The sequence below is a fragment of the Enhydra lutris genome, unplaced genomic scaffold (genome assembly GCF_002288905.1).
Source record: "Enhydra lutris kenyoni isolate GAN:26980312 unplaced genomic scaffold, ASM228890v2 scaffoldscaffold24, whole genome shotgun sequence".
Classification (NCBI taxonomy): domain Eukaryota; kingdom Metazoa; phylum Chordata; class Mammalia; order Carnivora; family Mustelidae; genus Enhydra; species Enhydra lutris.
In genome coordinates, this window is record NW_019154108.1 from 28617341 (window position 1) to 28644281 (window position 26941).

The window sequence follows — 26941 nt, forward strand, 5'->3', positions numbered from 1 at the left end:
CAGTGGGTTAAAGCCTCTGCCTTCGACTCAGGTCATGATCCCAGGGTCCTGGGATTGAGCCCAGCATCAGGATCTCTGCTCAACAGGGAGCCTACTTCCTCCTCTCTCTCTGCCTGCCTCTCTGCCTACTTGTGATCTCTGTCTGTCAAATAAATAAATAAACTCTTCAAAAAACAAAAACAAAAACAAAAACAAAACCTGCTCTTTAAAAAAAAATAAAAAAAGAAAGAAAGAAAAAGAAAAATGCCCACCTTGGTGCTGTGTGGAGAATAGGCTATAAGGTGATATGGGCAAGCCAGGAAGATGATGATTGTAATGGAGGCAAGAAGTGATGGGGACTTGGATTAGAACAAGTGGTCAGTGGTCAGACTCTTGGGGTGTTTTGAAGGTAGAGCTCTTAGGTGCTGATGGAAGGAGTGTTAGAGACAGAAAATGCCTTCTGGGATTTGAGTCTGAAAATAGGATGGAGTTCCTGTTGACTTAGATGGAGAAGAGAAGATTTATATGGAGGGCACAAGTATTCGATTCTGAATGAGTTAAATTTAAGAAAGCCGTTAGACATCCAAATAGAGATGTCAAGTGGGCAGTAGGATATGTGACTGGAATTCAGGTGGGAGGCCAAATGGGAGATAGAGATTTTGGGGTTGTCAGCATAGAAACTTGATGAGATAATTTAAGGAATTACTATGGATATCCAAGGACTGAGTCCTGGGCTATCCAACATTTAAAAGGGAGATGAGGAGGAATTAGTGAAAAGAATAGAAAAAGCGATCAGATTTGTGGTTACCAGAGGCAGAGGATGGGGGGAGGGGGAATTGAAGGAAGATGGTCAAAGGGTACAGTCTTCCAAGTTAAAAGATAAAGGCGTGCTAGGAATGTGCTGTACAACATGATGAGTATATATTTAACATTGCTGTGTGGTGTACTTGAAACTTGCTAAGAGATTAAGTCCTAAAATTTCCCATCACAAGGAAAATAATTATTTTTTGTAATTAGAAGAGATAATGGATGTTAATTAAACTTATGGTAATTGTTTCATAATATAGGTATTTTTAAAAAGATTTTTACTTATTTATTGGCAGAGAGAGAGATCACAAGTGGGCAAAGAGGCAGGCAGAGAGAGAGGGAAGCAGGCTTCCTGCCAAGCAGAGAGCCCGATGCAGGGCTCAATCCCAGGACCCTGAGATCATGACCTGAGCCAAAGGCAGAGGCTTAACCCATTGAGCCAACCAGGCACCCACAATATATTTATATTGAGTCATTATGCTATAAACATTAAACTTGAGCAGTGCTGTATGTCAATTACATCTCAATAAAACTGGGAAAAAAAAGAAGAATTGAGGAGTAATCCTTTAGGTGGGAGGAAAACTAAAAGAGAGTGTATTCCAGAAGCCAAGTGAAGAAAATATTTCATAAAGGAGACTGTAAGCAACTATGTCAAACGAGGATGAGACCAAATAAGATGATGATCGAAAATTGACTCTTAGATTTAATAATGTACAGCTCAGATTTTAAAAAAGCCCATAGATTTGAATTTTTATGTGAAATTTCCAAATTTTAAAAAATTGGCACGAATTCAAAATTTTTCAAGTATCATGTAGGGCGAACAAAATACATCCTTGAATTAGATATGACCCATAGACCAGTGTGTGACTTTGGTTTTAAATGGCTTTTGTATGAATTACAAGGTTTATGATTTTTCATCAACCTCTTAAAACCTCTGTTAGATTTTTTAGAATTAGGAAAACTCTGTGACAAGGAATGGTGTTTGCTTTACCACAAATTTCGTTGTACCATACTTTGTGATCTAGGCACGTGGATACATAAGGCATCTGTTTGTCCATAATAAGGACATTTTCCTTGTTTTCTAGAAAGACAGCAGTCTTTTTTTTTTTTTTTAAAGATTTTATTTATTGATTTGACAGACAGAGATCACAAGTAGGCAGGGAGGCAGGCAGAGAGAGAGGGGGAAGCAGGCTCCCTGTTGAGCAGAGAGCCAGATGTGGGGCTTGATCCAAGGACCCTGAGATCATGACCTGAGCCGAAGGCAGAGGCTTTAACCCACTGAGCCACACAGGCACCCAGGAAAGAGAGCAGTCTTAATCAGGTTCTGCTGAGTTGATTCCTTTCTTGCTATACTAATGTTTTCTTCATGCCAGAAATTTTTGAATTTTTCTTTTGAAATTGATTTCAAATTTTCTTGAATTAAGACTCCTTTGGTTTTAGGGCATGTGGGAGGCTCAGTTGGTTAAGTGTCTGCCTTTAGTTCAGGTCATGATCCTAGGGTCCTGGGATCAAGCCCCAAATTGGGTTTCCTGCTCAGCAGGGAGTCTGCTTCTCCCTCTGCCTCTCCCTCCCCGCTCATACTTCTTCCTGCTCTCTCTCAAATAAATAAATAAATAAATAAAATCTTAAAAAAGAAAAAAAAAAAAGACTCCTTTGGTTGCAAGTAACAGAAGCTTACTTGAACCAGTTTAAGCAAAGGGGAAGTTGACTGAAAAGACAGTGGGATGTTGTGTAGAAGATGCTAAGAAATGGTTAGCTAACTAACGGGTATGGTGGGATTCAGGCCAGCTCAGGAATATCATTGGTGGGCATCTTTGGACCTTTCTTCTAGCACTTGGATATCATGCTCAGCTCTCAATTCCCAGACACTCTGTCTCTCGGTTCAAATTCTTGAGAGAGAAATCTAACTGGCTTGGATCTGATGTCCTGCTTTGGCGAGGGCAAGTGTGGCTACAAGGAGGAGGAGGAAACCTGATGGGATGGCCAGGGGCCATAGGGGATAGTTTAGAGAATAGAGCTCAAATAAATGGGAGTGGGAGGTGGGAGTTGGGCTTGGACTGGGAAGAAGGTATCTCAATAATGTTTCTTATAATTTGCATTCTGCTTAGTTTTGTTAAAATCCAATTTAAGATAAAATCAGAATTTGGTTCTTTATAGGTAGTAATTTTCACAAGTGTAATTAATTAACTGACCATTCAGCAGTGAATGGGGAGGAATGGGAAACCCATGAGAAGAAGATAACTCTATATATTAGTGATTCACACACACCTGAGGTGAACCTGTCACTGGGACACAACCTCCTCCTGTCCCTAACTTGCCATACCTCTGCAAGGCTGTTGGACTTTCTTTACCCTCTTACAGGCTTCTCTCAGTCTGAGTGTCCTCTTTCCTTCATATGTTGGTTTTTGATAGACATTTCAATTGATTTGACCAGGATAAAAATTGTGATGAGTTGGGAATAAACGGGCATTATTCTCATTAGGGACCGCCCAGGGATTATGTGACTAACAGGGAACTCCACACAGCAGACAAAAGAAACACCCCTTATTGTAGACTATAATTTCAATCTTGGTTTCCATCACAGCTATAATAGTTTATTTTAAATACTCCTCCCTTCTTTCATCCTTCAATTGGTGTGGTTAATTAAAAACATAAAGGTCTATAACGATAAGCCAGAAGTCAATGGTAGAAAACCAAGGTCTGAATAATACGTAAGCTGGATATTTGGCTTTAGGGGACTTAAAAAAAACACTGTGAAGTCATCAGTGCCTGTTTCAATGCTGTGAAATAATTCAGAAGGACACGAAGTGAAAAGTGAAAACTTGTCACTTAGCCCACACTTAGAGATAACCACTATGAATGATTTTGAAATATGTTTCCTACATATCTTTGTAAATTGCAAATCTATCCCTCTCATTCTCCAGTTACAAACCCTTCAGTGGCTCCTCCTTGGTTTTGGGGAAAAGCCCAAACTCTTTAAAGTGTCTGTGAGGACCTTCAAGGTCTGACTCTGGGGTCACCTCTCCGGTCCTTTCCCTACTGCAGCTGCGTGACAACTTTCACGAGCCCTGGCACTTTTGCCTTAGTGGGGCTCTTGCCCCATCAAAAAGTACAAAAAATTATACTTTATGACCGCGTTAGTATAAAGATGAATATATTAGTGTTAAAACATTTTCCTCTTGCAGAAGTTGTTTTATTCCCTTCCGATTTTAAAAGAAACCAGAATGTTGTTGTGAGTCTCTAAAGTATTGTGAATGCTATGCACTATGCCTATTAAGGCCTAATCCATAACTCAGTCTTGGTCCCCCCCACTTCGCCCCCACCTCCCATCTGAGACATACTGGGTCTTCTGCAGCTACCCCAAGGGCAGATGTTCTAATGGCCTTTGGGTCTTTGCACGTACTGAATCCTCTGCCCTGAATGATATTCAGCTCATTGTATCCTGGCCATCTGTCACCCTTCCTTTAGCCCTCAGACTTTACTCTCTCTTTTTTTTTTATTATTTTTTTATTTTTTTTTTTAAGATTTTATTTATTTATTTGACAGACAGAGATCACAAGTAGACAGAGGCAGGCAGAGAGAGAGGAGGAAACAGGCTCCCTGCTGAGCAGAGAGCCGATTTGGGGCTCAATTCCAGGACTCTGGGATCATGACCTGAGCTGAAGGCAGAGGCTTTAACCCACTGAAGCCACCCAGGCGCCCCCAGACTTTACTCTTTAAAGTCTTCCCTGGACACCCAAGACAGGGTCCCTTGGCCTTTCTGGACTTCTCCAGAGCATCCTGTCTTTGTCTGCTTTGTCGGAAGTATCACACTTTATTAGAAACATCTACTCAACTGAACATTTATTGGGTATTTCCACCAGTCACTGTGCCCAGTGCTGATCACAAAGTCGACAGTTTGCTCGCTTGTTCCTTTCTTTCAAAAAAACTAATGAAGCATGTCCCCACGTTATAATTCATTAATAAACCAGAGAATATAGTCAGTGCGTTTTTTTTTTTTTTCTACTTGGAAACCATTTTAACTTTAAAATCTTATTTCCATTTAGATCCTTTGTGTTGACTCCCTTTTTATTTTTCTTGCAGGAGAGAGCCAAACTTGCTTATTTTGACTACGGAGATGTCATTTGTAGAGAAGGTGAAATGCCACAAGGAATCTACTTAGTTATTTCCGGAATGGCAATTGTGAGGGACTATTTACTCTTTGCTGAAAATGTATTTTTGAAATATATGATTTTAATACAAGGAAACATTTAGGAACCGGGAAAGTTTTCAATTCTTTTTAAAAGATATATTTATTTATTTTGAGAGAGAGAGAGAGAGAGAAAAAAAACACAAGTGTGAAAGGTGGGGGGGGGGTGTTGTGCAGAGGGAGAAAAAGTCAAACAGAGTCTGTGCTGAGCGAGGAAGCCCAAATGCCACTTCAGGACCCTGAGATCATGACCTGAGCTGAAATCAAGAGTCGGACGTTTAACTGACTGAGCCACTGAGGGGCCTTGAAAGTTTTGAATTTTTAACATAATTTCTGAATGAAGCCATTTCTGCTCAGAGCAAAGACCACAGCTGAAGGATAAGACCCAACATCTGAAAGGTGCTTCCCATTTAGCAAAATGCTTTTAGAGTCATTACTTATTTCTTGCAGCAGTCCTGGGAGGAAGTGGTTTTTTCCATGATGTTCAGATAAGGAATGCAATACTTGGAGTGGCTGATTATCTAAAGGAAATGAGAGTCAAGAATGAGGGGAGGGCCTGGGTGGCTCAATGGGTTAAGCCGCTGCCTTTGGCTCAGGTCATGATCTCAGGGTCCTGGGATCTAGTTCTGTATTGGGCTCTCTGCTCAGCAGGGAGCCTGCTTCCTCCTCTCTCTCTGCCTGCCTCTCTGCCTACTTGTGATCCCTCTCTGTCAAATAAATAAATAAAATCTTAAAAAAAAAAAAGAATGAGGGGATAGACTGCAATGTCAGATCCTTACAGAGGTCAAATAGAATGAGGACTGAAATTACAACCTTTACTTAAACAACAGGAGGCTTTTGGTGACTGTTAGGTCCCCCCAAAAAATGGGTACCCCAATAATGGGTCCGTGATTAAAGGAGCGAGACTGATACAAAGCGAAGGTCAAGCAAAGCTTTATTTCACGCCAAGCATCAAGAATCAGACCGACTGTCAAACAGACCAGCCGGGGTCGCCCCTTTTAGAGGACAACCCCTCCCTGCTTTCCAGACTAACTTTTATAGAGCAAAGGCCATGTGGTTGGGCCTGGCCACACACAGGTAGCTAATTGAATTACAGTTCACCCCACAGTAGCCATGGAAACTAGCCCATCACCTTGTTAGCTAGGAGACAGTATGTGCCCCCACTGATTGAATACCTCCACCTGGCCTTACCCACCCTTGTACTGGGCTTTGTTACCTGGAGCTGGTTTCCGGGACTTGTTTTTAAGTCCCCTGGGGGAAGGGGAGCAGGGACTGTTTAAAGGTTAAACAACAAAGTTATTGTTTAATCTCAATGGAAGCCTCTGGCTAAAATAAAAATATAAAATAGGTCCTTACAGTGACCAGAGAGAGAAAGATGTTAGTAGAGTGAGGGGAACAAGAATCCTTTTGAGTCTGAATGCCAGTAGCTGAATACATGGTGAGCCCCAGCTATGGCCCAAATAATTCCTAGGCCTTGAATGATGCTTATCAGTGACAAACCATTATTCTAGTGCACATAACGTATTTGGCTTTCTATTTTTTGAAAGGGATATTTCAGGCCTTAAAAATAGCCAATTGATTATGGAAATAAACTATTTTGATAAATATTTATTTTGATATAAAATTTATTTTGATAAATATAATACACATGTAGTGCATTTTAAAATTTTTAAATGTTCATTCATTCACTCAACAAATGTTTACTTCATTACTACCCTGCCGCAGGCACTGTTCATTCTAGACACGGGGAATTGACCAAACAGACAAAAATCCCCGCCTTCTTAGAGTTCACTTTCTAGCAGAGGCATGGAAGGCGATGGGACAATGAGCAAAATAAATAAGTTAAATGTACAGTATGTTAGTGTTAGGGTCCGTGATCAAAGGAGCGAGACTGATACAAAGCGAAGGTCAAGCAAAGCTTTATTTCGCGCCAAGCATCAAAAATCAAACTGACCATCGGGGCCACCTCTTACAGAGAGAGGGAGCCACTCCCAGCCTCACAGACTAACTTTTATAGAGCAAAGGCCATGTGGTTGGGCCCGGCCACACACAGGTGGCCAATGAGATTGCAACACACAGAGAAAGCTGCACAGTCATGCTAGGTCACACACAGGTGGTCAATTGAACTACAACTCACCCCATAGTAGCTATTTGAACTAGCCTATCACCTTAGTCAGAATTGGCGCCCAAAAGGCGCCCAAAAGGCGGGGCCCACACTCCTTGGTAGCTAGGGAGACAGTATGCGTGTTCCACTGATTGGATGTCTCCACCTGGCCGGACTCATCCCTGCATCCGGGCTCTGTTACCTCCACCTGACCTGACCCACCCTTGTATTAGGGCTCTGTTATCAGGGACTGGTCGACCATCTTTTTACTGGTTTCCTAGACTTGCTTTTAAGTAAGTTGGTCGGGGGGGGGGGGGTCGGTTTAAGTTTTACTGCATAAACAACAAAATCACTGTTTAACCAAGATGAAATCGCTCTGGCTAAGTAGGCCCTTACATTAGAATTGATTGACAATTGAAGAGGTTAGTTGTAATTTTGTAAAGGGTGGTCAAAATGGCAATATATTATGACATTTAATCCTTATAATAGCCTTATTTTTCACATGGGAAAACTGGTGCACAGACAAATTAATTCACTTGTCTCCCAAGGGCACACAGTAAAAGGTCAAGAAGGGCTTTGAACCCAGGGAGTTGGCCTCAGTATCCATGTACTCAGACATTATTTTATGCTGCTTCCAGTAGAATCCTTGTGCTATGCTCCCTTTAGAATCAAAACAAAAATACACTGCTACCCGTATTTTTTAGATTATGTCAACTCGAACTTTTAGAAGCTGCAACATACATTTCCCTTTGGGGAATCTTCCTGCAATGACTGACCTAGTTAATTCTTCTTCAGGAGTAAGTCCAACAGTATTCCGGTTGCAGATGTCATGTTGGTGTTCAACTGATGCTGTAGCAACGCAGCATACATCTAGTGGCTTAGATTGGTTTCTCGGAATTCTTAGTTCATCAGTCCTGCTTTCTCTGCTTGAGTGTCACAAGGCCAATATCAGAGGGTTGGCAAGGTAGCGTTCCCTTCTGGAAGCTCCGAGGGCAGAACCCATTGCCAGATTCTTTGAGGTTGTTGATAGAATCTAGTTCCTTATGGCTATAGGACAGACGTCCCTGCTTCTTTGCAGGATGTCAGCTTGGACCTATCTCCAGCTCCCAGGGTCCTAGGATTGAGTCCCGTATTGGGCTCTCTGCTCAGCAGGGAGCCTGCTCCCCACCCCCCTCCTCTCTCTGCCTACTTGTGATCCCTCTCTGTCAAATAAATAAATAAATAAATAAATTCTTAAAAAAAAAAAAAAAGAATGAGGGGATAGACTGCAATGTCAGATCCTTACAGTGGTCAAATAGAATGAGGACTGAAATTACAACCTTTACTTAAACAAAAGGAGGTTTTTGGTGACTGTTAGATCCCCCCAAAAATGGGTACCCCAATAATGGGTCCGTGATTAAAGGAGCGAGACTGATACAAAGCGAAGGTCAAGCAAAGCTTAATTTCACGCCAAGCATCAAGAATCAGACCGACCATCTGCTGCTCCATCCCTGCAGGCGGCGCCATCCCAGAGCCGGAAGTACTACCAATCCCTCTCCTGATGCCCCCTCTCTCGGATGGACTCTACTTCCTTTTCTGCCTTTGAGGGCTCTTGTGACCGATTCCTTTGGCCCACCAGGATCATCCAGAGCGGTCTCTCCCGAGTCTGTTGATTAATGATCTTCATTGCATCTGCAAAGTCCCTTCCCCCAGGACACCTAGATTAATGTTGGATTGAATAACAAAGAGACAGGAATCTTGGAAGGACTTCTTTAACTTCTGCTGGTAGATATTATCTTCTTTTCTTCGTTTGTAAAAAGCAGAGACATTGTTCATTACTCACAGTCTTTGAACTGCATTCAAAATCAAATTAGGAAAATGTCAAAGCCCTTTGGAAGCATGAATGCCTCTGAATATCTCAGGGTAATCACTGGCAGGGGGCGGTTTCACAGCAACTTCTTCAGTGACCCTTTGTTCCCTGTTACTTGTGTCCTGAACAATAGCCTTCCTCTTAGATGTTTACAGCTAAACTTTCTGAAAAATTCTGTAATCCTTCTGGTTGATTCCAGCAGCTTCCTCCTGAAATCTGATAGCGTTCTTATTTCCCCATCCATGCCTATACATTCTCTTCCTGAAGTGATTCAGTCATACTTTATTCACCCTAAAAACTTTTTCTGTCAATGGCCCATGGAAATTATTATTTTTGCAATCTTTACCACCAACATGGGGCTCAAACTCAGGACCCCGAGATCAAGTGTTACAGGCTCTATGGACTGAGCCAGCCAGGCACCCCACCCACTACCATGGAAATTATTTTTGAGGATTTTATTTATTTGTAAAGATTTTTATTTATTTATTTGACAGAGAGAGACACAGAGAGGGAACACAAACAGGGGGAGCAAGAGAGGGCGAAGCAGGCCTCCTGCTGAGCAGGGAGCCTGATGTGGGGCTCAATGTGGGGCTGGATCCCAGGGCCCTGGGATGATGACCTGAGCCCAAGGCAGATGCTTAACGACTGAGCTACCCAGGTGCCCCTATTCTTAAGCATTTTAAAGGGTGACAAAGTTGATGGAAATCATGGCTTGGTTTGGAGGCGTATTAATTTCTGGCATCTGATTTCTGCATCCATAAAATCAAAGGTCTTCTTCCACCCCAGGCACTGGCCCATTATGATAAGAATTTCTAATAATGATGAGGGAACAGAAGGCAAGTTGAGGACAAAGCAGAAGCTAACACCCCACAACCCTCCACCATGGGACATATGTGACATTCCTCCTGCACTTCTGGCTACCCTAAAGCTAAGGAAAGGAAAAACAAATAGTTAACTGCTAGAGATCATAATCCTGCAAGACCTGAGTCTACCTCAGTTTACAAATATTTTAGCAATCTACAAGAATGAAGCATTTCTATCAATAGCCTAGCTTCCTGAAGGAAATGTAGATACAATTAAATGTCCTTAAAACCTGCAGCTCATTGACAAATACTTGAGGTGGGCAGAGTAGAAGCTTCAGACTTATCTTAATATTGGGATGAATCATAACGCCTTGCTAGAGGGAAAAACAACTTTAACTTGACAATGGCAAGTAATCTAGTGAGTCTTCTTTACATATGAAAACCCTTTTGAAACCTTCCTTTTCCTTACCCCTCCAACCCGACAGTATATTATCAGTCACCCCCGCATAGCCCCATGCAGCGGCTCTTTCTGCCCACAGGTCCTGTCCCTGTGCTTTAATAAAACCACCATTTTGCACCAAAGACCTCTCAAGAATTCCTTCTTGGTCGTCGGCTCCTGACCGCACCCCCACCTAACCTCACCGGTATTCTAAAACCTCAGCTAATAGACTCAGAGTGGATGGGTGCATTGGTTGTAGACAGCAATCAGTACTTTTGGTGGGATTTTTATAGAAGGAAGGTACGAGTAAGTAGAAGTGTTGTATACGGGGTCATCTATAAAGATGAAGATTGGAAACAATCCTTCCCTTGGAGAATTGAAATGTGAAAGAAACTGTGACTTTTTGGGGAAGCCTTAATACCTTTTTCACACCTGAAGGCCTTCATAAAGAATCTTTTCCCTCCATCGTTAGTAATTGCAGCAAACAGTGGGAGCTCCCACGATTTGATCAAGTATTTTTAATTTTGTATTTCCCTTTTGCAGTTGCATAGTTTACCTCCTACCTTCGGAATAGACAGTAGCCTAAGGTCTGATAGAGGGTCCAAAACCATGTTCACAGAATACTGTACCAGTGGGGACGTAATTGGAGAGCTGAGCTGTCTGCTTAAGCGTGAAATTGAATACACCGTCATCTGTGAAACTATTTTACAGGTAAGAACCTGGTTCTGTCTGTATTGTGGGCTATTAGTTAATTCTTTATGAAGTACATAATGAATGCCAGCAATCTTTTCTTTCTCTGGGTTCTGATATTTTACGCAGTCCGCCCAGCCAGCCATTGTGAAGTCCCGTGGATTAGCTGAGCAAAGATTTGGTGTCTCACATCTTGGCTGTGGGACCTAGAGAGCTATTTTAACCTCTTTGTGTCTTAATGTCCTTGTTTATTAAAAGAGAGGGTCTAACTTTGGACAATATGAAGATGAGGAAAATTTCTAAGTGAAGACCCTGGCACGGATAGACACCCAGTGAGGGACCACCGCGTTCTGGGAGCAGTGTTTTTAAAGAACACTTGTTTTTAAATTCCCTTTCTTCCATTTCTCACTGGCTTAAGTAAGAAGTTATCTATTCACCAAATAAGTGGCCTGATATCCCACGACATGTGGGGGATTCAAACAGAAATGAGCCAGAGTTGCTGCTTACAAGGAATCCTCCAGCTTTGGGGACAGTTCCATGCAATCAAGCGGGGTGCAGAGTCTTAGGGGTGCATGGGACAGAAGGCAATGTCGCTTTGTCAGTTTCATACCGTTTCATTTCCAGAAGAGGACAGGAGGCATAATTGATCCACAAGGCTGAACTGAAGTCATTGAAGTTCATGTAGCTTAAATTCTGGAGAAGCAGTCTTCCTTACTCAGGGAAGTTGACCTCTGGAAATGAATACTGTGAATCAGCCTGTGGCTGGCACACAGGGGTCTGAGAGCACTGGCTACGGGGCTTCCCAACAGACCAGGTTTGGCCCCTTAACGCCTGACACAATCCAGTGGCAGAGACACTAGTGGTGGTGAAACAGGACAGGAAATTTATTTCCGTGATGTCCACTCTGGGAACACTGCTAGTGAGAAGCTCAAAGACTCTCCAACGTGCTGAAAATACTACCAGGTTTAGGAAGTAAGGAAAATGTGGGGCAAAGGCGGGTACATGTGCAGGTGGGCAGCGAAGGTCAAATAGCTCACTATCGTGGAGTCACTGGCAGGGTCTTGCTGGCTTAGGGCAGTCCTCACTGTTCGCAGAGATAGTGTCCTTCCCATCCAGGGATGCTTTGCCCTCAGGGTCTTCTTTTTTTTTAATTTTTTAATTTTATTATTTATTTGACAGACAGAGATCACAAGTAGGCAGAGAGGCAGGCAGAGAGAGATAGAGGAGGAAGCAGGCTCCCCGCTGAGCAGAGAGCCTGATGCCGGGCTCGATCCCAGGACCCTGAGATCATTACCTGAGCTGAAGGCAGAGGCTTTAACCCACTGAGCCACCCAGGCGCCCCCCACCGCTCAGGGTCTTCTGCCCAAGTCAAGAGACAAGCTGGAAAGCAAAACCCAACTAGAAAGTTTGAGGTCAAAACGGAGGCAGCTCGGGCGCCTGGGTGGCTCAGTGGGTTAAGCCGCTGCCTTCGGCTCAGGTCATGATCCCAGGGTCCTGGGATCGAGTCCCGCATCGGGCTTGCTGCTCAGCAGGAAGCCTGCTTCCCTTCCTCTCTCTCTGCCTGCCTCTCTGCCTACTTGTGATCTCTCTCTGTCAAATAAATAAATAAAATCTTTAATAAAAAAAAAAAAAAAAAAAAAACGGAGGCAGCTAAAGTCCCCTTTCGAGCCTACTTCACCTACTGTGGCAATAAAAATAAGTTTATGTGGCTTAGTTTGTGAATCATAGCTTGTCCTGTATCATAGCTATTGACTGCTATAAATTTACTGGCTATTGCTAAGTGTACACTTTATTTGAACTGTAAATTTTATTGAAACAGTTTCTCCATAATGCAATGCTTTTAAATGGCGGAGTATCAGAATTGAACTAGATTTGATGGTAAGAGGGGCGAATTAAATCTTAACAGGCACCTTGTTTTCTGATGACCTTGTAATTCAGCTCTGAATCAAGTTTGTTGTTTGATATCTTGTGGTTTTAGGCTTGCTTTATCTCCCTGGAGGATTTGTATGAAGGTTTTGATGTCTTCTGGCCATCCTTGGAATATAAAATATGGCTAAAGCTTGCACTCGGTATTGCCTGTCAGTATTTTGAATCAAGTCTCACTGATGAGGTAAGTTAAATGACTCACGTATGAATGAACTTTTATTTACTTTTTATAAAATTCATTTCATATTTTTGAGACAGAGAAAGAAAGGCTGTGTCTGACATTTAAAATGAGATTCTATGGGGATATGGCTTGCTCAGTCAGAAGAGTGTGTGAGTCTTAATCTTGGGTTTGTGGGTTTGAGCCCTATATTGGGTGTAGAGAGTACTTAAATAAAATAAAATAAAATAAGATGGGATTCTAGAATTTTAACCACTCTTGTCCTGACTTCTTGCAGATCTTCAATCCTCTTGTCACAGCTAATTTTCCAGGCTACCTGAAGTCATACTTCTTTAAAAAAGGAGTAAATTCAGCAAATATTAAATAAGTAGATTCCCGGGAACCAAATTAGCATTAATCAGAATGAGTTGATGAAGTTTGGTGTTTATTCATTGTCATTTTGTGTGTGTGTCTGGGCTTTGGCACTTAAAAAAAAAAGATTTATTTATTTATTAGAGAGAGAGAAAGAACATGAGCAGGGGAAGGGGTAGGGGGAGAGGGAGAGGGAGAAGCAGACTCCCCACCAAGCAGGGAGCCTGATGTGGGGATTGATCCCTGGACTTGATCCCAGCACTCAATGCCAGGACTCTGTTACAACAGCCCCTGTTGTAAAAGGGTTTATTTGTTCTGTCTTCTCTTCTTCAAGTTTGCCTTTGACTGATTTCAGGCAATTGTTGGTGTACTCCTTGTAGGCTTCCTCTGTGAGGCTGGTTTCCTGCAAGTGATGGTTCATGACAATATCAACAATGATGGCTGTGCTTTCAGCACCTTCACCCTCCGGGCCTTCAGCAGAGGCATTTCCACTGATGAGCAAGTCAGCAGTGGTACCCTCTGTCCTGCTGGCCATCTTCTCCTTCACCTCCAGGCACAGTCCGTCCCTGATCTCCTGGATCTTGTAGATGTTGGAGAACATCTCATCATGGTTGATGAGGTTCCAGTAGATGATCATGATGATGGCTGGAGAGAGAGAGATCAGGGGCACTAGCTCAGTAGGAGTCAGGAGCTCTGAGAGAGCTCCACGCAGCTGGAAGGGCACTTGGGGGTGGGGCAGGTGGAATCCTGGCCCGTTTTTTAATTGGGTGGTTTGTTTTCCTGTTGTTAGGTTTTAAGAGCTCTTTGTATACTTTGGATAACAGTCCTTTACCAGATGTGTCTTTTGCAAATATGGTCTCCTACTCTGTGACTTGTCTCCTCATTCTCTTGAGACATGCTAATTTTTTAACCCAACATTCATATCTAGTCTCTCAATGCAATGAATATTGTTGAACTCCAGGTTTGTTACTTCCCCAGTTCCTAACTTATAATAGGGGCTCAAATAATTATTAAATAGGATATAAATATGGATGGTAAATTATGCCAACCTAAGAACAGACTTGAGCTACTAATTTTTAGAAAGTTCATAAAAGAGTCTCAGTTATCCCAATAAAAATTTTGAAAAGGCACAAGCTTTATATCAATACAGGTAGAGTAGACTATAATAAACACGTTCCCAGTCAGTCCTCACTCAGGTCATGGAAACAGCCAAAATGCATCCAGCCCAAAGAGGAAACAGTTGCCATCTACCTGGGCCTACACAAATCTCATAATCTTATAAATGCCTCATAATCCTGGGGTTTTGAGCTTGAAAGCAAAAGTCATTATGTTTCTGCATATTAGTGAAAAGGGACTTTATATCCTCTGGAATCCTGCTATTCCTCTTGTATTTTCTATCGACAGAATTTAGAGATGTGGTCCTCATTATTGGATACACATTGGAAACATCCAGGGGGCTTCTTTTAAAAATGTCAAAGCCCTAGGGGCACCCAAGTGGCTCAGTTGTTAAGCAGCTGCCTTTGGCTCAGGTCATCTCAGGGTGCTGGGATAGAGCCCCGAGTTGGGCTATCTGCTCAGCAGGGAGCCTGCTTCCTCCCCTCTCTTTGCCTGCCTCTCTGCCTACTTGTGATCTCTGTCAAATAAATAAATAAAATCTTAAAAAAAAAAAGAGATACTTAGATGGCAAATAAACATGTTCAACAGTCACATATCCTCAGAAAAATGTAACGTGTGATCCCATTATGCACCTGTTGAAACAGCCAACATTCGGAACACTGACAACCCCAAATGCTGGTGAGGATGTGAAGCAGCCAGAATTCTCATTCATTGCTAGTAGGAATGCAAAATGGTGCAGCCACTTCAGGAAGTTTGGAGGTTTCTTAGAAAACTGAACATACTCTTACCATATATAATCCAGTAATCCGTACCCTTGAGATGTATCCGAGGATGCTGAAAACTTGGGGTGCCCGGGTGGCTCAGTCGGTTAAGTGGTTAAGCATCTGCCTTCCATTCAGGTCATGATCTCAGGGTCCTGGGATTGACCCCTGATCGGGCTGTCTATGCAACAGGGAGTCTGCGTCTCCTTCATCCCCTCCCCCTCCCTGCTTGTGCTGTTTCCCTCTCTCTCAAATAAATAAATACAATCTTTTTTTTTAAATTTTATTTATTTATTTGACAGAGAGAGAGATCAAGATCACAAGTAGGCAGAGAGGCAGGCAGAGAGAGAGGGGGAAGCAGGCTCCCCGCTGAGCAGGGAGCCCGACGTGGGGCTCGATCCCATGACTCTGAGATCATGACCTGAGCCGAAGGCAGAGGCTTAACCCACTGAGCCACCCAAGTGCCCCAAATAAATACAATCTTAAAAAAAAAAAAGTTGAAAACTTATGTTCATGCCAAAATCTGGGCACAGATATTTTAGCGGTTTTATTCAGAATTGACAAAACTTGGAAACTACCAACAAAGATGTCTTCTAGTAGAGGAATGGATAAATAAACTGTGGGCCCATCCAGACAAAGGAATACGATGCAGGGCTAAAAAGAAAGGTACTATCAAGCCATGAAAAGACATGAAAAAAAAACTTACCTGGATATTCTGAAATGAAAGAAGCGAATCTGAAAAGGCTCCATACTATAGGATTCCAACACTAGGGCATTTGGAAAAGGCAAAACTATGGACACAATAAAAAGATCAGTGGTTGGGGCAGAAGGAATGAAGAGAGGGAGCACAGAGGACTTTCGGATGGTGAAACCGCTCTGTGTCATCCTGTAATAATGGATACATGTCATTACACATCTACGCATAAAATTGACAACACCAAGAGTAAACCCTAAATAAACTATGGGCTTTGGGTGATTGTGATGCGTCACTATAGGCTCATCACCTGCGGTAAGTAGAGCACTGTGCTGGTAATGGGAGAGGCTCTGCACGTGTGGAGGATGGAATCTACAGGAAACCTCTGTACCTTCCTCTCACTTTTGCTGTGAACCTAAAACCACTCTAAAAATATTGTCTTAAAAAATGCATGTTGTACTAAGGAAGTCGTGTTTCTTTCACCACGTGGCGGTAATTTCAGAAAAATTTTAGCAGAACGGTAAAAGGATTTAGATTCTTCTTTTTACTTTGCCTCTTCGTGAGAAGTAGGACACATTTAGTATGTCGAGTATGAGTGTAGTAAGAAACTCCAGGGGAGAGGATTAGGATCAACAGGTCAAAACTGTATGGAGTCAGATTTGACTCAGTAATAAGGTGAATGCCCTTTCATTTTTTAAAAAGATTTCAGGGGCGCCTGGGTGGCTCAGTGGGTTAAGCCTTCGGCTGGGGTCATGATCTCAGGGTCCTGGGATCGAGCCCCGCATCGGGCTCTCTGCTCAGCGGGAAGCCTGCTTTCCCGCCTCACTCGGCCTGCCTCTCTGCCTACCTGTGATCTCTCTCTCTGTCAAGTAAATAAATAAAATCTTAAAAAAAATAAAAAAATTTTATTTCTTCAAGAGAGGAGAGAAAGTGCACATGCACACCGGTGGGGGGAGGGGTAGAGGGCGAGAGAAGCAGACTCCCCACTGAGCAGGGAGCCTGACCCTGGGACTCAATCCCAGGACCCTGAGATCATGACCTGAGCTGAAGGCAGATGGAGAATCTCTTCTTAACACTTTGGCTTATTTCCTTCTAGTCTTTCCCATCAAAGAAGTAGCCAATTAAGACTTTTTAGAACCCCTAAAAAAAGGGGATTAGAACCACTGGTTAGCTTATACTGCAACCCTTCCTCTAAACCACATAACTCAAAATTTACATGCATTTAAAAACCAAAATAGCTTTCTTTTTAGATTTTTCTCCTTCCAAAATTTTAGGTTTTTTAGTTATCTTGTGTTTTTCATGCAAGCTGAGCTGGTGTTCTCAGCAGTTGTGTTCACTTTGCCCATTAAGGACCCAGGTCCCGAGGGCTGTGTCCTATAGCTGTGCATGGAGATGTTCAGAGTGAGGGCACTATCCAGGAGATTCCTACCACAGGACTGACCTCTAAGTGCCTGTACTCTTTGCTGGAGCTGCTGGAACAGAGTACCACAACCTTAGTTGTGGCTTAAACCACAGAAATGTATTGTCTCAGGGTGCCTGGGTGGCTCAGTGGGTTAAGCCTTTGCCTTCAGCTCAGGTCATGATCTCACGGTCCTGGGATAGAGCCCCGCATCAGGCTCTCTGCTCAGTGGGGAGTCTGCTTCTCCCTCTCTCTCTGCTTGCCTCTCTGCCTACTTGTGATCTCTGTCTGTCAAATAAATAAATAAAATCTTTAAAAAAATGTATTGTCTCATAATTCTTGAGGCAAGAAATCAAGTGGTCAGCAGGGTTGGTTCCCACTAAGAGCAATGAAGGAGGGAATCTGGTCCAGGCTGCTTCCTCGACTTGCAGATGACCGTTTTCATCTCACACAGAGTTCTCCCTGTATGTGTGTCTGTGTCCAAATCTCTCCCCCACCTTTTTTTGAAAGATTTTATTGACTTATTTGTCAGGGAGAAAGAGTGAGAGAGAGAACACAAGCAGGGGAGCAGCAGACTGAGGGAGAAGCAGGCTCCCTGCTGAGCAAGGAGTCTGATGCAGGACTCGCTCTCAGGACTCTGGGATCATGACCTGAGCTGAAGGCCGATGCTAAACTGATTGAGCTACCCATGCAACCCTCACTTCCCCGTTTTTGTTTTTATTTTTTAAGGATTTTATTTATTTATTTGACAGATAGAGATCACAAGTAGGCAGAGAGGCAGGCAGAGAGAGAGAGAGACGGAGAAGCAGGTTCCCTCTTGAGCAGAGAGCCCGATGCAGGGCTCGATCCCAGGACCCTGAGATCATGACCTGAGCTGAAGGCAGAAGCTTAACCCACTGAGCCAATCAGGCGCCCCACTTCCCCATTTTTAAAGAAGCTCTGTGCCCGGTGTGGAACTTGAACTCATGACCCTGAGATCAAGAGTCCTGTGCTCTACCGACTGTCCCAGACAGGTGCCCCCAAATCTCCCCTATTTATTTATTTGAGAGAGAGCACACTAGAGCACAAGCAGAGGAGGGGCACAGAGGGGAAGCCAACAGCCCACTGAACGTGGAGCCCCACACGGGGCTCAATCTCCTGACCCAAAAATCATGACCTGAGCTGAAATCAAGAGTCAGACGCTTAACCAACTGAGCCACCCAGGCACCTCTTCCCCTTTTTATAAGGACTAAAGTCATATTAGAATATTTGCCTACCCTACTTTGGTATGACCTCATCTTAACTTCAACAATTTTGTCTGCAATGACCCTATTTCCAAATAAAGTCACATTCTAATGTACCCGGGCTCAGAACATCAACATACGAATTTTTTGGGGGGTGGGGCACAATTCAACCCATACATAACCGCTTCCTTCCTCCTCTGAAGACTGTTATTTTGAGCTTTGAAGTATGACTCAAAGTGTGTTGCTTTGTTTCGTTTTGGCTTTTTGCTATTGTTTGCTCACTTGCCCAGGGGGTGTTTGCTTACTGCCAGGTAAAACCAAATCCACAAGGCATGGCTAACCACCTGCTGACGCCGACTGAGAGCTCTGGCAAACCTGGAAATCAGGCTGCGCATCCATAACCAGGGCCACTAGGAGAAGCAACCAAAAACCTCTTGAGTTCATAATCTTGTCTGAGATCATTCTGAATTCTAAATATATTCTGTCTGTTGGTCCTAGAGTCTAAATGCCTTTTGACACCCGCAAAGAACTCAGCTCAATCAGTGAATGTGCCTTCTTGATTCCATGGGTCATTTGCATGATTTATAGAAAAAAAAATGTCATTTTATTGTAGGACTTGGACTTTCAGAAGTGTGTGGCTTTCAATCTGGCATACGTGGAGACTTTATCCAGCTATAATGAAATGACTATTGATAATGTGACCATGAAATTCGTCATTATTGTGTACGGCAGTGTCATTGATACTAAGACAGAGGTACCATATCTTGCACCTTGCATTTTGCCTAAAACCTGTGAGCAGGTAAGGACAGTTATTTCTAAAGTCATTTGCTTTCCATGGTGCCCCATAAGTGACTTGAAAACTCAACTGACCACCTTAAAAAGAAATGTAACCAGGAAGGACCCCGCAGTTCCCAGCACCTTTAACGAAACAGTCAACACATGCCCAGGGCTTCGGTACCATTAAGCAGTGTGTGCTCGACACAGCAGTGAGACGCAGGGGGCTCAGGGGCCTAGAATCCACCTGCCCTCTGCTTGCCAAGCCTTTTGCCTTGGAGTGGGGCCGTGCCTCCTGGGGAACAGGGGTGCCTTTGTCCCTTTTGTGGCCTTCCTATCTTTGTATCTCTCAGTAATTCAGAGGATGATGGTAAATCTAAATGCTTTTCTAGTAGAAAATGAAAAATCTCTTTAGCTTTGAAGCAAGGGGTGGGGGCGAGGCCGGGAACGGCAGGAGCAATGCTCACAGTTTGGTTTAAGAGACAGGGCTTGGGGTCAGGCCTACTTGGGTTAAAAGCCTAACCCCTGTGCCCACTGGTGTGTGAGCAAAGGCTAGCTGCCTTCTGACCCTCTGTTGCCCATTAGTGCGATGAGGCCAACAACAGCAATCGTCTGGTAAGGTTCTTGTGAGGATCCGGGGAGACAGTATCCGGTCTCTAGAGATGAGAGTTAATAATTGTTACCTGTACCCCATGTGCCTTCCTGGAGGCAGATGTCAGTGAGAGACACAGGGCAAAAGTTCTAAAAAAGAAGACAGTCCTCCCGCCTGGGAAGGCTGGGCCCAGAGCCCTTGAACATCAGTGTAGGGGTACAAGTAAACTTGTGGGTTTTGGGGACTCCCTGTTTTCCAAATTGGGAATGTCTGGTCTGGTTACAAGTAAGGTGGAGAAGGTTCCTTTCTGAAGTCTGTACAGATGCAAAAGGTAATTTTCTAGTCCAAGACTTCTTGAAACAACATTCAAGGGGATTGAAATGAGAAAGACACAGATCTTAGGCTGGAAGCCCAGTTCTGGGTTTCATCTTATTTCCTACATTGTTTGAAAACATTAGGAATGAGGCAGCGTCACCATCAAAGGGTACTCTTCTGACTGATTTCAAATTTTCCCTCTTAGGTTCAGGGAACTTCCGATTTAAGTAAGCTGCTGGTTGTGCAAGCGTTCGATCCTGCCAAAAATACCGACTCCAAAGTCATGGGTAAGGGGCAGCCCGTTAGTGATGGGAAAACCATGCAACATTCCCTTAATGCTAAGAAAATGACTTGAGGGTACTTTGTGGGTTTGTTGTCAGTCCCCGTGCTTGGGCCCACCCTGGCTGCCATATTGCTTCTGGGAGGCCATCTACCAGCGTCTTCCAGACCCTGAAATCCAGGTGGCTCCTTTCTCTCTCACATCCCTTCCTTCACACTTGTGCTGGTAGAGAGGAGCGTCTCTGTTGTACCCTTCCTGGTCCTGGCAGGCTGGAATCACAAAGTGCAGAGCAAGAGCGGGGAGGGCAGAGACCCTCTCACAGTGGGCCCTGGTGTGGAGAGCTGGTGTGATCCCAACAACCAAAGGGAATATGGAACCCCACCTGTGCTCTTTGAATATTGTCTTGCTCGAGGGGCACTTTGATACTTACTCAGTAATGACTGTCTCTAAATGTGTCTTAGTGCCCCACGACACATCTCACCGTGCCAAGCAGTGCACCGAGAGGATGAGGTAGGAAGGACTTGCTCTAGAGAACACGCATTCCCTTCTTTCATTTCATGCTCAGTACCCCTGCTCTACCAAGCCGTCTTGTCATCTCCCCAAGTGCCCTAGCTCAAAAACAGTCAGCCTTAGCATGCTTCTCCAATGGGCACCATCCTGGCATTTCCAATTCATGTGATCGGCCAACTTAGATGTCATGCAATTCTCCGTAAATTGTTAATTCTAGGGGTGGGAGGGTTGGGTTTACATGATTTAAAAAAATTTTTTTTAAGATTTTATTTATTTATTTGACAGACAGAGATTATCAGTAGGCAGAGAGGCAGGCAGAGAGAGAGGAGGAAGCAGGCTCCCTGCTGAGCAGAGAGCCTGATGTGGGGCTCGATCCCAGGACCCCGAGATCATGATCTGAGCCAAAGGCAGCGGCTTAACCCACTGAGCCACCCAGGTGCCCTCATTTGCACAATTCTTATAAAATGCAGCTGCACTGTGTGCTGGGCTCCATGCCCAGTGCTAGATGGGGAGCAGGCCAAACTATGTCTCTGCCCTTGTGAGGAGGAAAGACATTCAATAAGTAATTCCACTTCTCCTCGAGAAAAGCAAATTCAACCTCAGACGTGCTGCAGCTTACTCTCTAGCCTCTGTTCTGGGGTCATGCGCAGCATCTGATTTGGGGGAGCTTCTCTTCAAGCTGGTGAACACTGAAAGAATCCTGACTCCAGCCACTCTGCACCTTCCACAGCTCTCTTGGGGCAGCAGGGTCTATGGCAGGGCTTGGAGCTCGGGGCTTAGTGTCAACCTCATTGGGGCACCCTGCGGGCTGCTGAGTCAGAGATCTTAGCACTGCCAGGAAGCAGGACACAGGCCCCCTCTGGTCCTGGGCCTGTAGGCCTCTCTCCTTCTTCAGGCTCCCTGCAATCTACCAGTTTTAGATGGATGGTCCTCTATCACTCTGTATTCGCCAGTGCATTTGGGGCAAAAGTCACACACGGTATAGGCTCAAGGACTGGATCCAGCCAGTGCACTGGGTGTGTATGATCCGCCCACATGCTTTGTCTGCAAATTTTAAAGTAAGCTGCAAAGTAGGAGCATTTAAACATTCCACATGTAAGAAAAAAAATCCAGATTTTGAGCTTTTCTTGAAAAACTCAAAGCGTGCCAACACTGGGTGCTTGTTCCTATATGTGCCAACACATGGAGCTGAGCATAGGGGGAAAACATGCTGTGCAGTTGGCCACAGTCCACACCCTGCCCTCTTGTCTGAGATACAGCCCGCTGCCTTGTCTGTGTGACCTGCCTGTTCTCATTTGAGTTTGCCACCCCGTGACTGGGGCTCTTGGGAGCCTAATAGCAAACCTCCCTGAGGAAAGATGCTAGAGCCCAGATGAGAGGGGAGAAGGGAAATAGGAGACCTACTGGGAGAAAGCAAATTGGTATTTCAGAATAGTCTTCTGCTACCTTTACTCTTAAACCCCTAACTTAGTTTTTCTGTCTGATGCATGTATTCGGACGGGTTCAGTCAACACTGGTCTTCGAATGACCCACAGAGAATATAATTGGAAGAGAAAAAACGAGGTAATAAACTTAACACTTGGATTAGATTTTTTTTTTACCGTGAATAGTAAACTACCTAGCTGGAAGGAGCTGTGAAGCCAAGTAGCAAAATATGGGTGGTACGGGGGTGAGAAGAGAGACCCTTAGTGGCAGCTCACTGACCAAAAAAATTGAGATAAAGCACATCTGAATTATTTAACAATTAAAATGATGGAATTTTTTTGAACGATGTGATTTTTGCCACAGGTTCCCCGTCCCAATTTCCTCCCTCTTGACCTCCTTCCCACGATGGCCCCATCGTGGGAATCTGTAGGACACTTTTTTTTTTTTTTAGATTTTATTTATTTATTTGAGACCAAGAGAGACAGACAGTGACAGAGGTAGCGAGAAAGAGCACATGCAGGGAGGAGAGGGAGAAGCAAGCAGGAAGATCAACATGGGGCTCGACCGCAGGACCCCGGGGATCATGACCTGGGCCAAAGGCCCACACTTAACCGACTGAGCCACCCAGGCACCCCTACAGACACGTTAAGGATGGGGAGGGTCAGGCCACGAGCAAGATTAGACATTAGTGTCTGAATGCCTGTGCCTCTCCCTTTGGCGAGGGGGCAGGGCATTTGGAACCACAGGCGGATTCCAGAAATCTTCCTAGAAGATCACTTTTACTTGATGCTCTTTTAAAGGGAGGAAACTCATTTAACCATTAGGTTACCTGAAATGTTTTATATTAAAACAAGCATATTATGGAGTAGGGTGACAAATTTGCATGAATTTTTAAGATAGAGCAGGAGACTTCAAACCATTTTGTTAGGAGAGTCACGGACGTTTTGCCCTGACATCTTTGCCTGCTTTCCTCGGCGACCGGGGTCAATTTGGAAAAGCTTGAGAAGCGCTGGAAAGCATATGGAGTCAGAGAGGGGAGGGCTGGTCACATGGGGCCAGGACAGAGTGGAGGGAAGTCTGGGGAGTGGGGGACCTGCGAGGCTCGTTACTAGAGGGGTTTCTGTCAGGGCCACGAACACAGCTCCTTTGGGCCCAAGCCTACGCGGCTGAGTGAAGACGGTGCTGACAGGGCATTAGGGCGCTAGGCAAATGCACAGGTGGGCCCTTCAGCACCCTCTCTTTCCCAGTTGTGAAGTCACCCCAAATAAATATGCTTTCCAAGGGAAAATGATGTGCCATCTATGCGCAGTTTCAGAAGTCCCGTGACCTATTGCAGACCCAACCAGTCACCCTAAGACCCTTTTAATAGAATTGTGGGCCTGCACAGTCATCTGTGATAGGGTGATGTAGTGTTTGTTGGGGGGAAGGAAAGTTGCATTGACCAAATGTATGATTGATGATGGTTCCTAAGAAAGTAACTTAGTTCTTTTTAGGCAGCCTTCTTAGGGTCCACCTCTCCTTTCTTAAAAAGGACACTTTTTCACAAATGTGAACCTAATTGGGAGTCAAGTAATTGACTTAACTGACTCCTCATTGTCTCCGTTTTTTCCGGGCCCTGTTATTTAACAAAAATTCTCATTTTCTTCAGGAAAGAGGTTTCCAGTTATCCTGGAATCGGTCACAAAGTTAACCGGGAATTCAACTCACCTGACATTTTTCCCGAGGCGCACCTTTGTTGGACTACTCTTGCTGAGTTAACACAGTATCTCTTCATAAGAGGGTGTCTGATGGTCTAGAGATGCAAATGTCTCTCTCAAAGCCCTTAATATAGAATATTTTTTAGAGGGAATGTTCCAGATGACAAAATAGAAACTTCTAAGTTTTCTGATGGCAGTTAATACTTAAAAACGTTTCTCCTGAAACACTGTCTTAATATTTTGCTTTTGAGTTTCTTGTGTCGTTGGAAAGTGGATCCCATTTTAGGAAAGAATACTAACGCTGCTAATGTGTTATGCAGAGTTAGGGTGAAGACTGAGCTAACCTCCTGGCCCAAGTGCCGAAGGATTACCTGGCAAGGTTAGTTAGAAGTTGCTGGAACAGTGAACTGCTGTATTTATTTCAGAACTGATGGGCTGCTGTAAAAGCTCTGATTTGAAGCAGTTGCATCGTACCTGAGATGTTCAAAAATTTGTCAGGATCATAATGCAATTCAAGGCATACCAAACGAAACCAAAGAGCTGTAGCAATTTCCGAGAGTAATAAAAGTTCTTAGGAGTATTGGTATTAGACTGAAGCATAGGACCTATAATTTGATTTGCTGTCATTGCCTCCCTAACATTTTCCAGAGAAGTTATTCCCTCCCTCCCTGACTTAGTAAATGTTGAAAAACGGAACTATATTCCACCATCTTAGTGAAAGCAAAGTTCAGGAGAAATTAACAATTTTACGTTGCATAATACTGTTTAGTATCACTTTTCAATTTCTTTTTAAACGTCAAATAAAGTTCAGTTTTATGGCCTGGTTGTTTATTATTTGGAACCCGTTATCCCTTTTCATTTTAACAAGATTTTGAAAGGATATTTGGTTCTCAACTTTAGGGAAAACCAGGATAGAGGTAAGAATAGAAGAAAAGGTGGGAGAAACAGTCAGTCCTTTCAGAGCCTCTGGGTACCTCGCATACTAGGGCAGTATTTCAGAGCAGACGACCAGCGTCAGCAAATTCGGGATGTGGCTGCACATGTAGGAACCAGGCCACCATGACTGAACCACAAAGGCTTCGTCTTCCTTTTTCTCATTATATAACCATGTTGACACACCATGCTACATTAGTTTCAGGTGTACGACCTACTGATTCGGCTTCTCTAACCGTTATGCTGTGCTCACCCCAAGTGTAGCCATCGGTCATTCCATGATGCTATTATAGTAGTACTGACAATATTCCCCTATGCCATACCCTTCATCCATGTGCCTTATTCTATTATTATGGTAACATGTCTGGAAATGGGGGCAGGGGAGGGCACACGGGTGCAGCTGCTTGAGGAGGTTACCGTGAAGCTAGGCTGTAGCCTCTTCCCTCAAGGCTGGGTCTGGGACTTTGAGCCTCAGGTTGGCAAAATGAGGGCAAGGAGTTCTCTGTATGAGGTTTTTGCCTTATTGTCAGGAATGGACCTCATCCTGGGCCAGCACTGTCAGGTGCCCACACCTATATCACCCTAAGATGAATTTTAACTGGCAAAACATACTATTACTTGAAGAGGCAAAAGCAGGAAAACCAGTCTTCTGGTCTTTTAGATGGCATTCTTCAGGATATTGGGTAACTTGGGAATTTTCACTCCATTCTTAACCTTCCTGGTATCACTAGAATTTTACACGTGGAGAATTCAAGGAAACTAAAGACGGAATGACCCATCTAACACCTGGCACCAGGCATCACCTTTTATATTATCAAACTCAATAAAAATATAAAGGGCTACAGGCAAGAGATGACCTCCAAACCCACGACCTATTTAGCACGGTCTAATGAAAGTCTGAGAGACCATGAGCTCAGGGTAGTTAGTTCGTAGTTAGTATCCTTTCGAGAAGAGCACAGTCGTCCTATTCTCAAGATTAAGCCTAGTAATCCAATTAAGAGCTCTTCACAGCGGGAGTCACAAACTCAAGGACCCAAGGGAACCAAGAGGAAGGAGCAAAGTGGTCCAAGAGTTGTGAAATCCTTGTTTGTCCGTTGCTCCTGGACTTTCATTGTATGACATTTTATGGATCTGCCTTTGGAGAAAAAGTACCAATGCCAACTCAGGCAAGCAGACCTCCGCCCTGCAGGACAGAGTCTAAACTAGTGCTTCAAGACGTGACGACAGAATCCTCTGCTCCAGTTTTAATAAAGAATTTATTTGCTGATTCCCAAAAGGCAAGAGTCAGAAAACAGCCCCACCCGCCTCACTGCAAGAAGTGTTCTAGAATAAAACATTTGCCATCATCTTCTCCTCTCTTCCCGAGGTGTGCCCTTGCTGGCATCCATCAGCGAAGCGCAGACTGACAGACGGAAATACTCTGTATGAAAGGCACAGGGCACCAGATTACACCTCCCCCGCAGGCAAGCCGCCTTTCTCTTTTGACAGAAATTTACTGAAACGTTTTCTTTATAGCAAAATACTTAAAAGATCCTTCCCCTGTTTATCCCACTTGTTATCTCCTGAAAAAGTAGAGAAATGAAAGGTTCTCTGCCCCTGCTGTGATCCAAACACTCAACAGTGAAGATACATCTGGGTACGCTCAGTTAAGGGGTTGTATGCACGCTCATCACAGAGGACTCCAAACCTCAAGTTCTGGGTTTGATCAGAAGAGCTGAAAAACAGAGAGTCATTCTATGATGGAGCAAAGCAGGCTTTCTCAACACTACCTCACTGATCCCAAATCCCGTAGAGATCCGAGCCTCTCCTACAGAACGTGTTTCAAAGAGAGTCAGCGGAGGAGCACGCTAAGGTACACAAACGGAGGTGAATGCTGGTGAAGGCACAGAGTAAAGGATCCCGAGAAA

General features: G+C 44.0%; 1 protein-coding gene and 1 pseudogene across 1 annotated transcript in view; one reads left to right on the top strand and one right to left on the bottom strand.

Annotated features, from left to right (window-relative positions):
- LOC111150855 (solute carrier family 9 member C2 (putative)) overlaps positions 1-24094 on the top strand; it is a 102601-nt gene extending 78507 nt beyond the window's left edge. Inside the window, 7 exon segments of the mRNA XM_022508492.1 lie at positions 4870-4968; positions 10714-10881; positions 12839-12970; positions 19122-19307; positions 20395-20476; positions 22487-22542; positions 24053-24094. Coding sequence (XP_022364200.1) covers positions 4870-4968; positions 10714-10881; positions 12839-12970; positions 19122-19307; positions 20395-20476; positions 22487-22542; positions 24053-24094 — 765 coding nt within the window.
- LOC111150623 lies at positions 13578-13952 on the bottom strand (annotated as a pseudogene).
- Positions 24095-26941: the final 2847 nt, after the last annotated feature.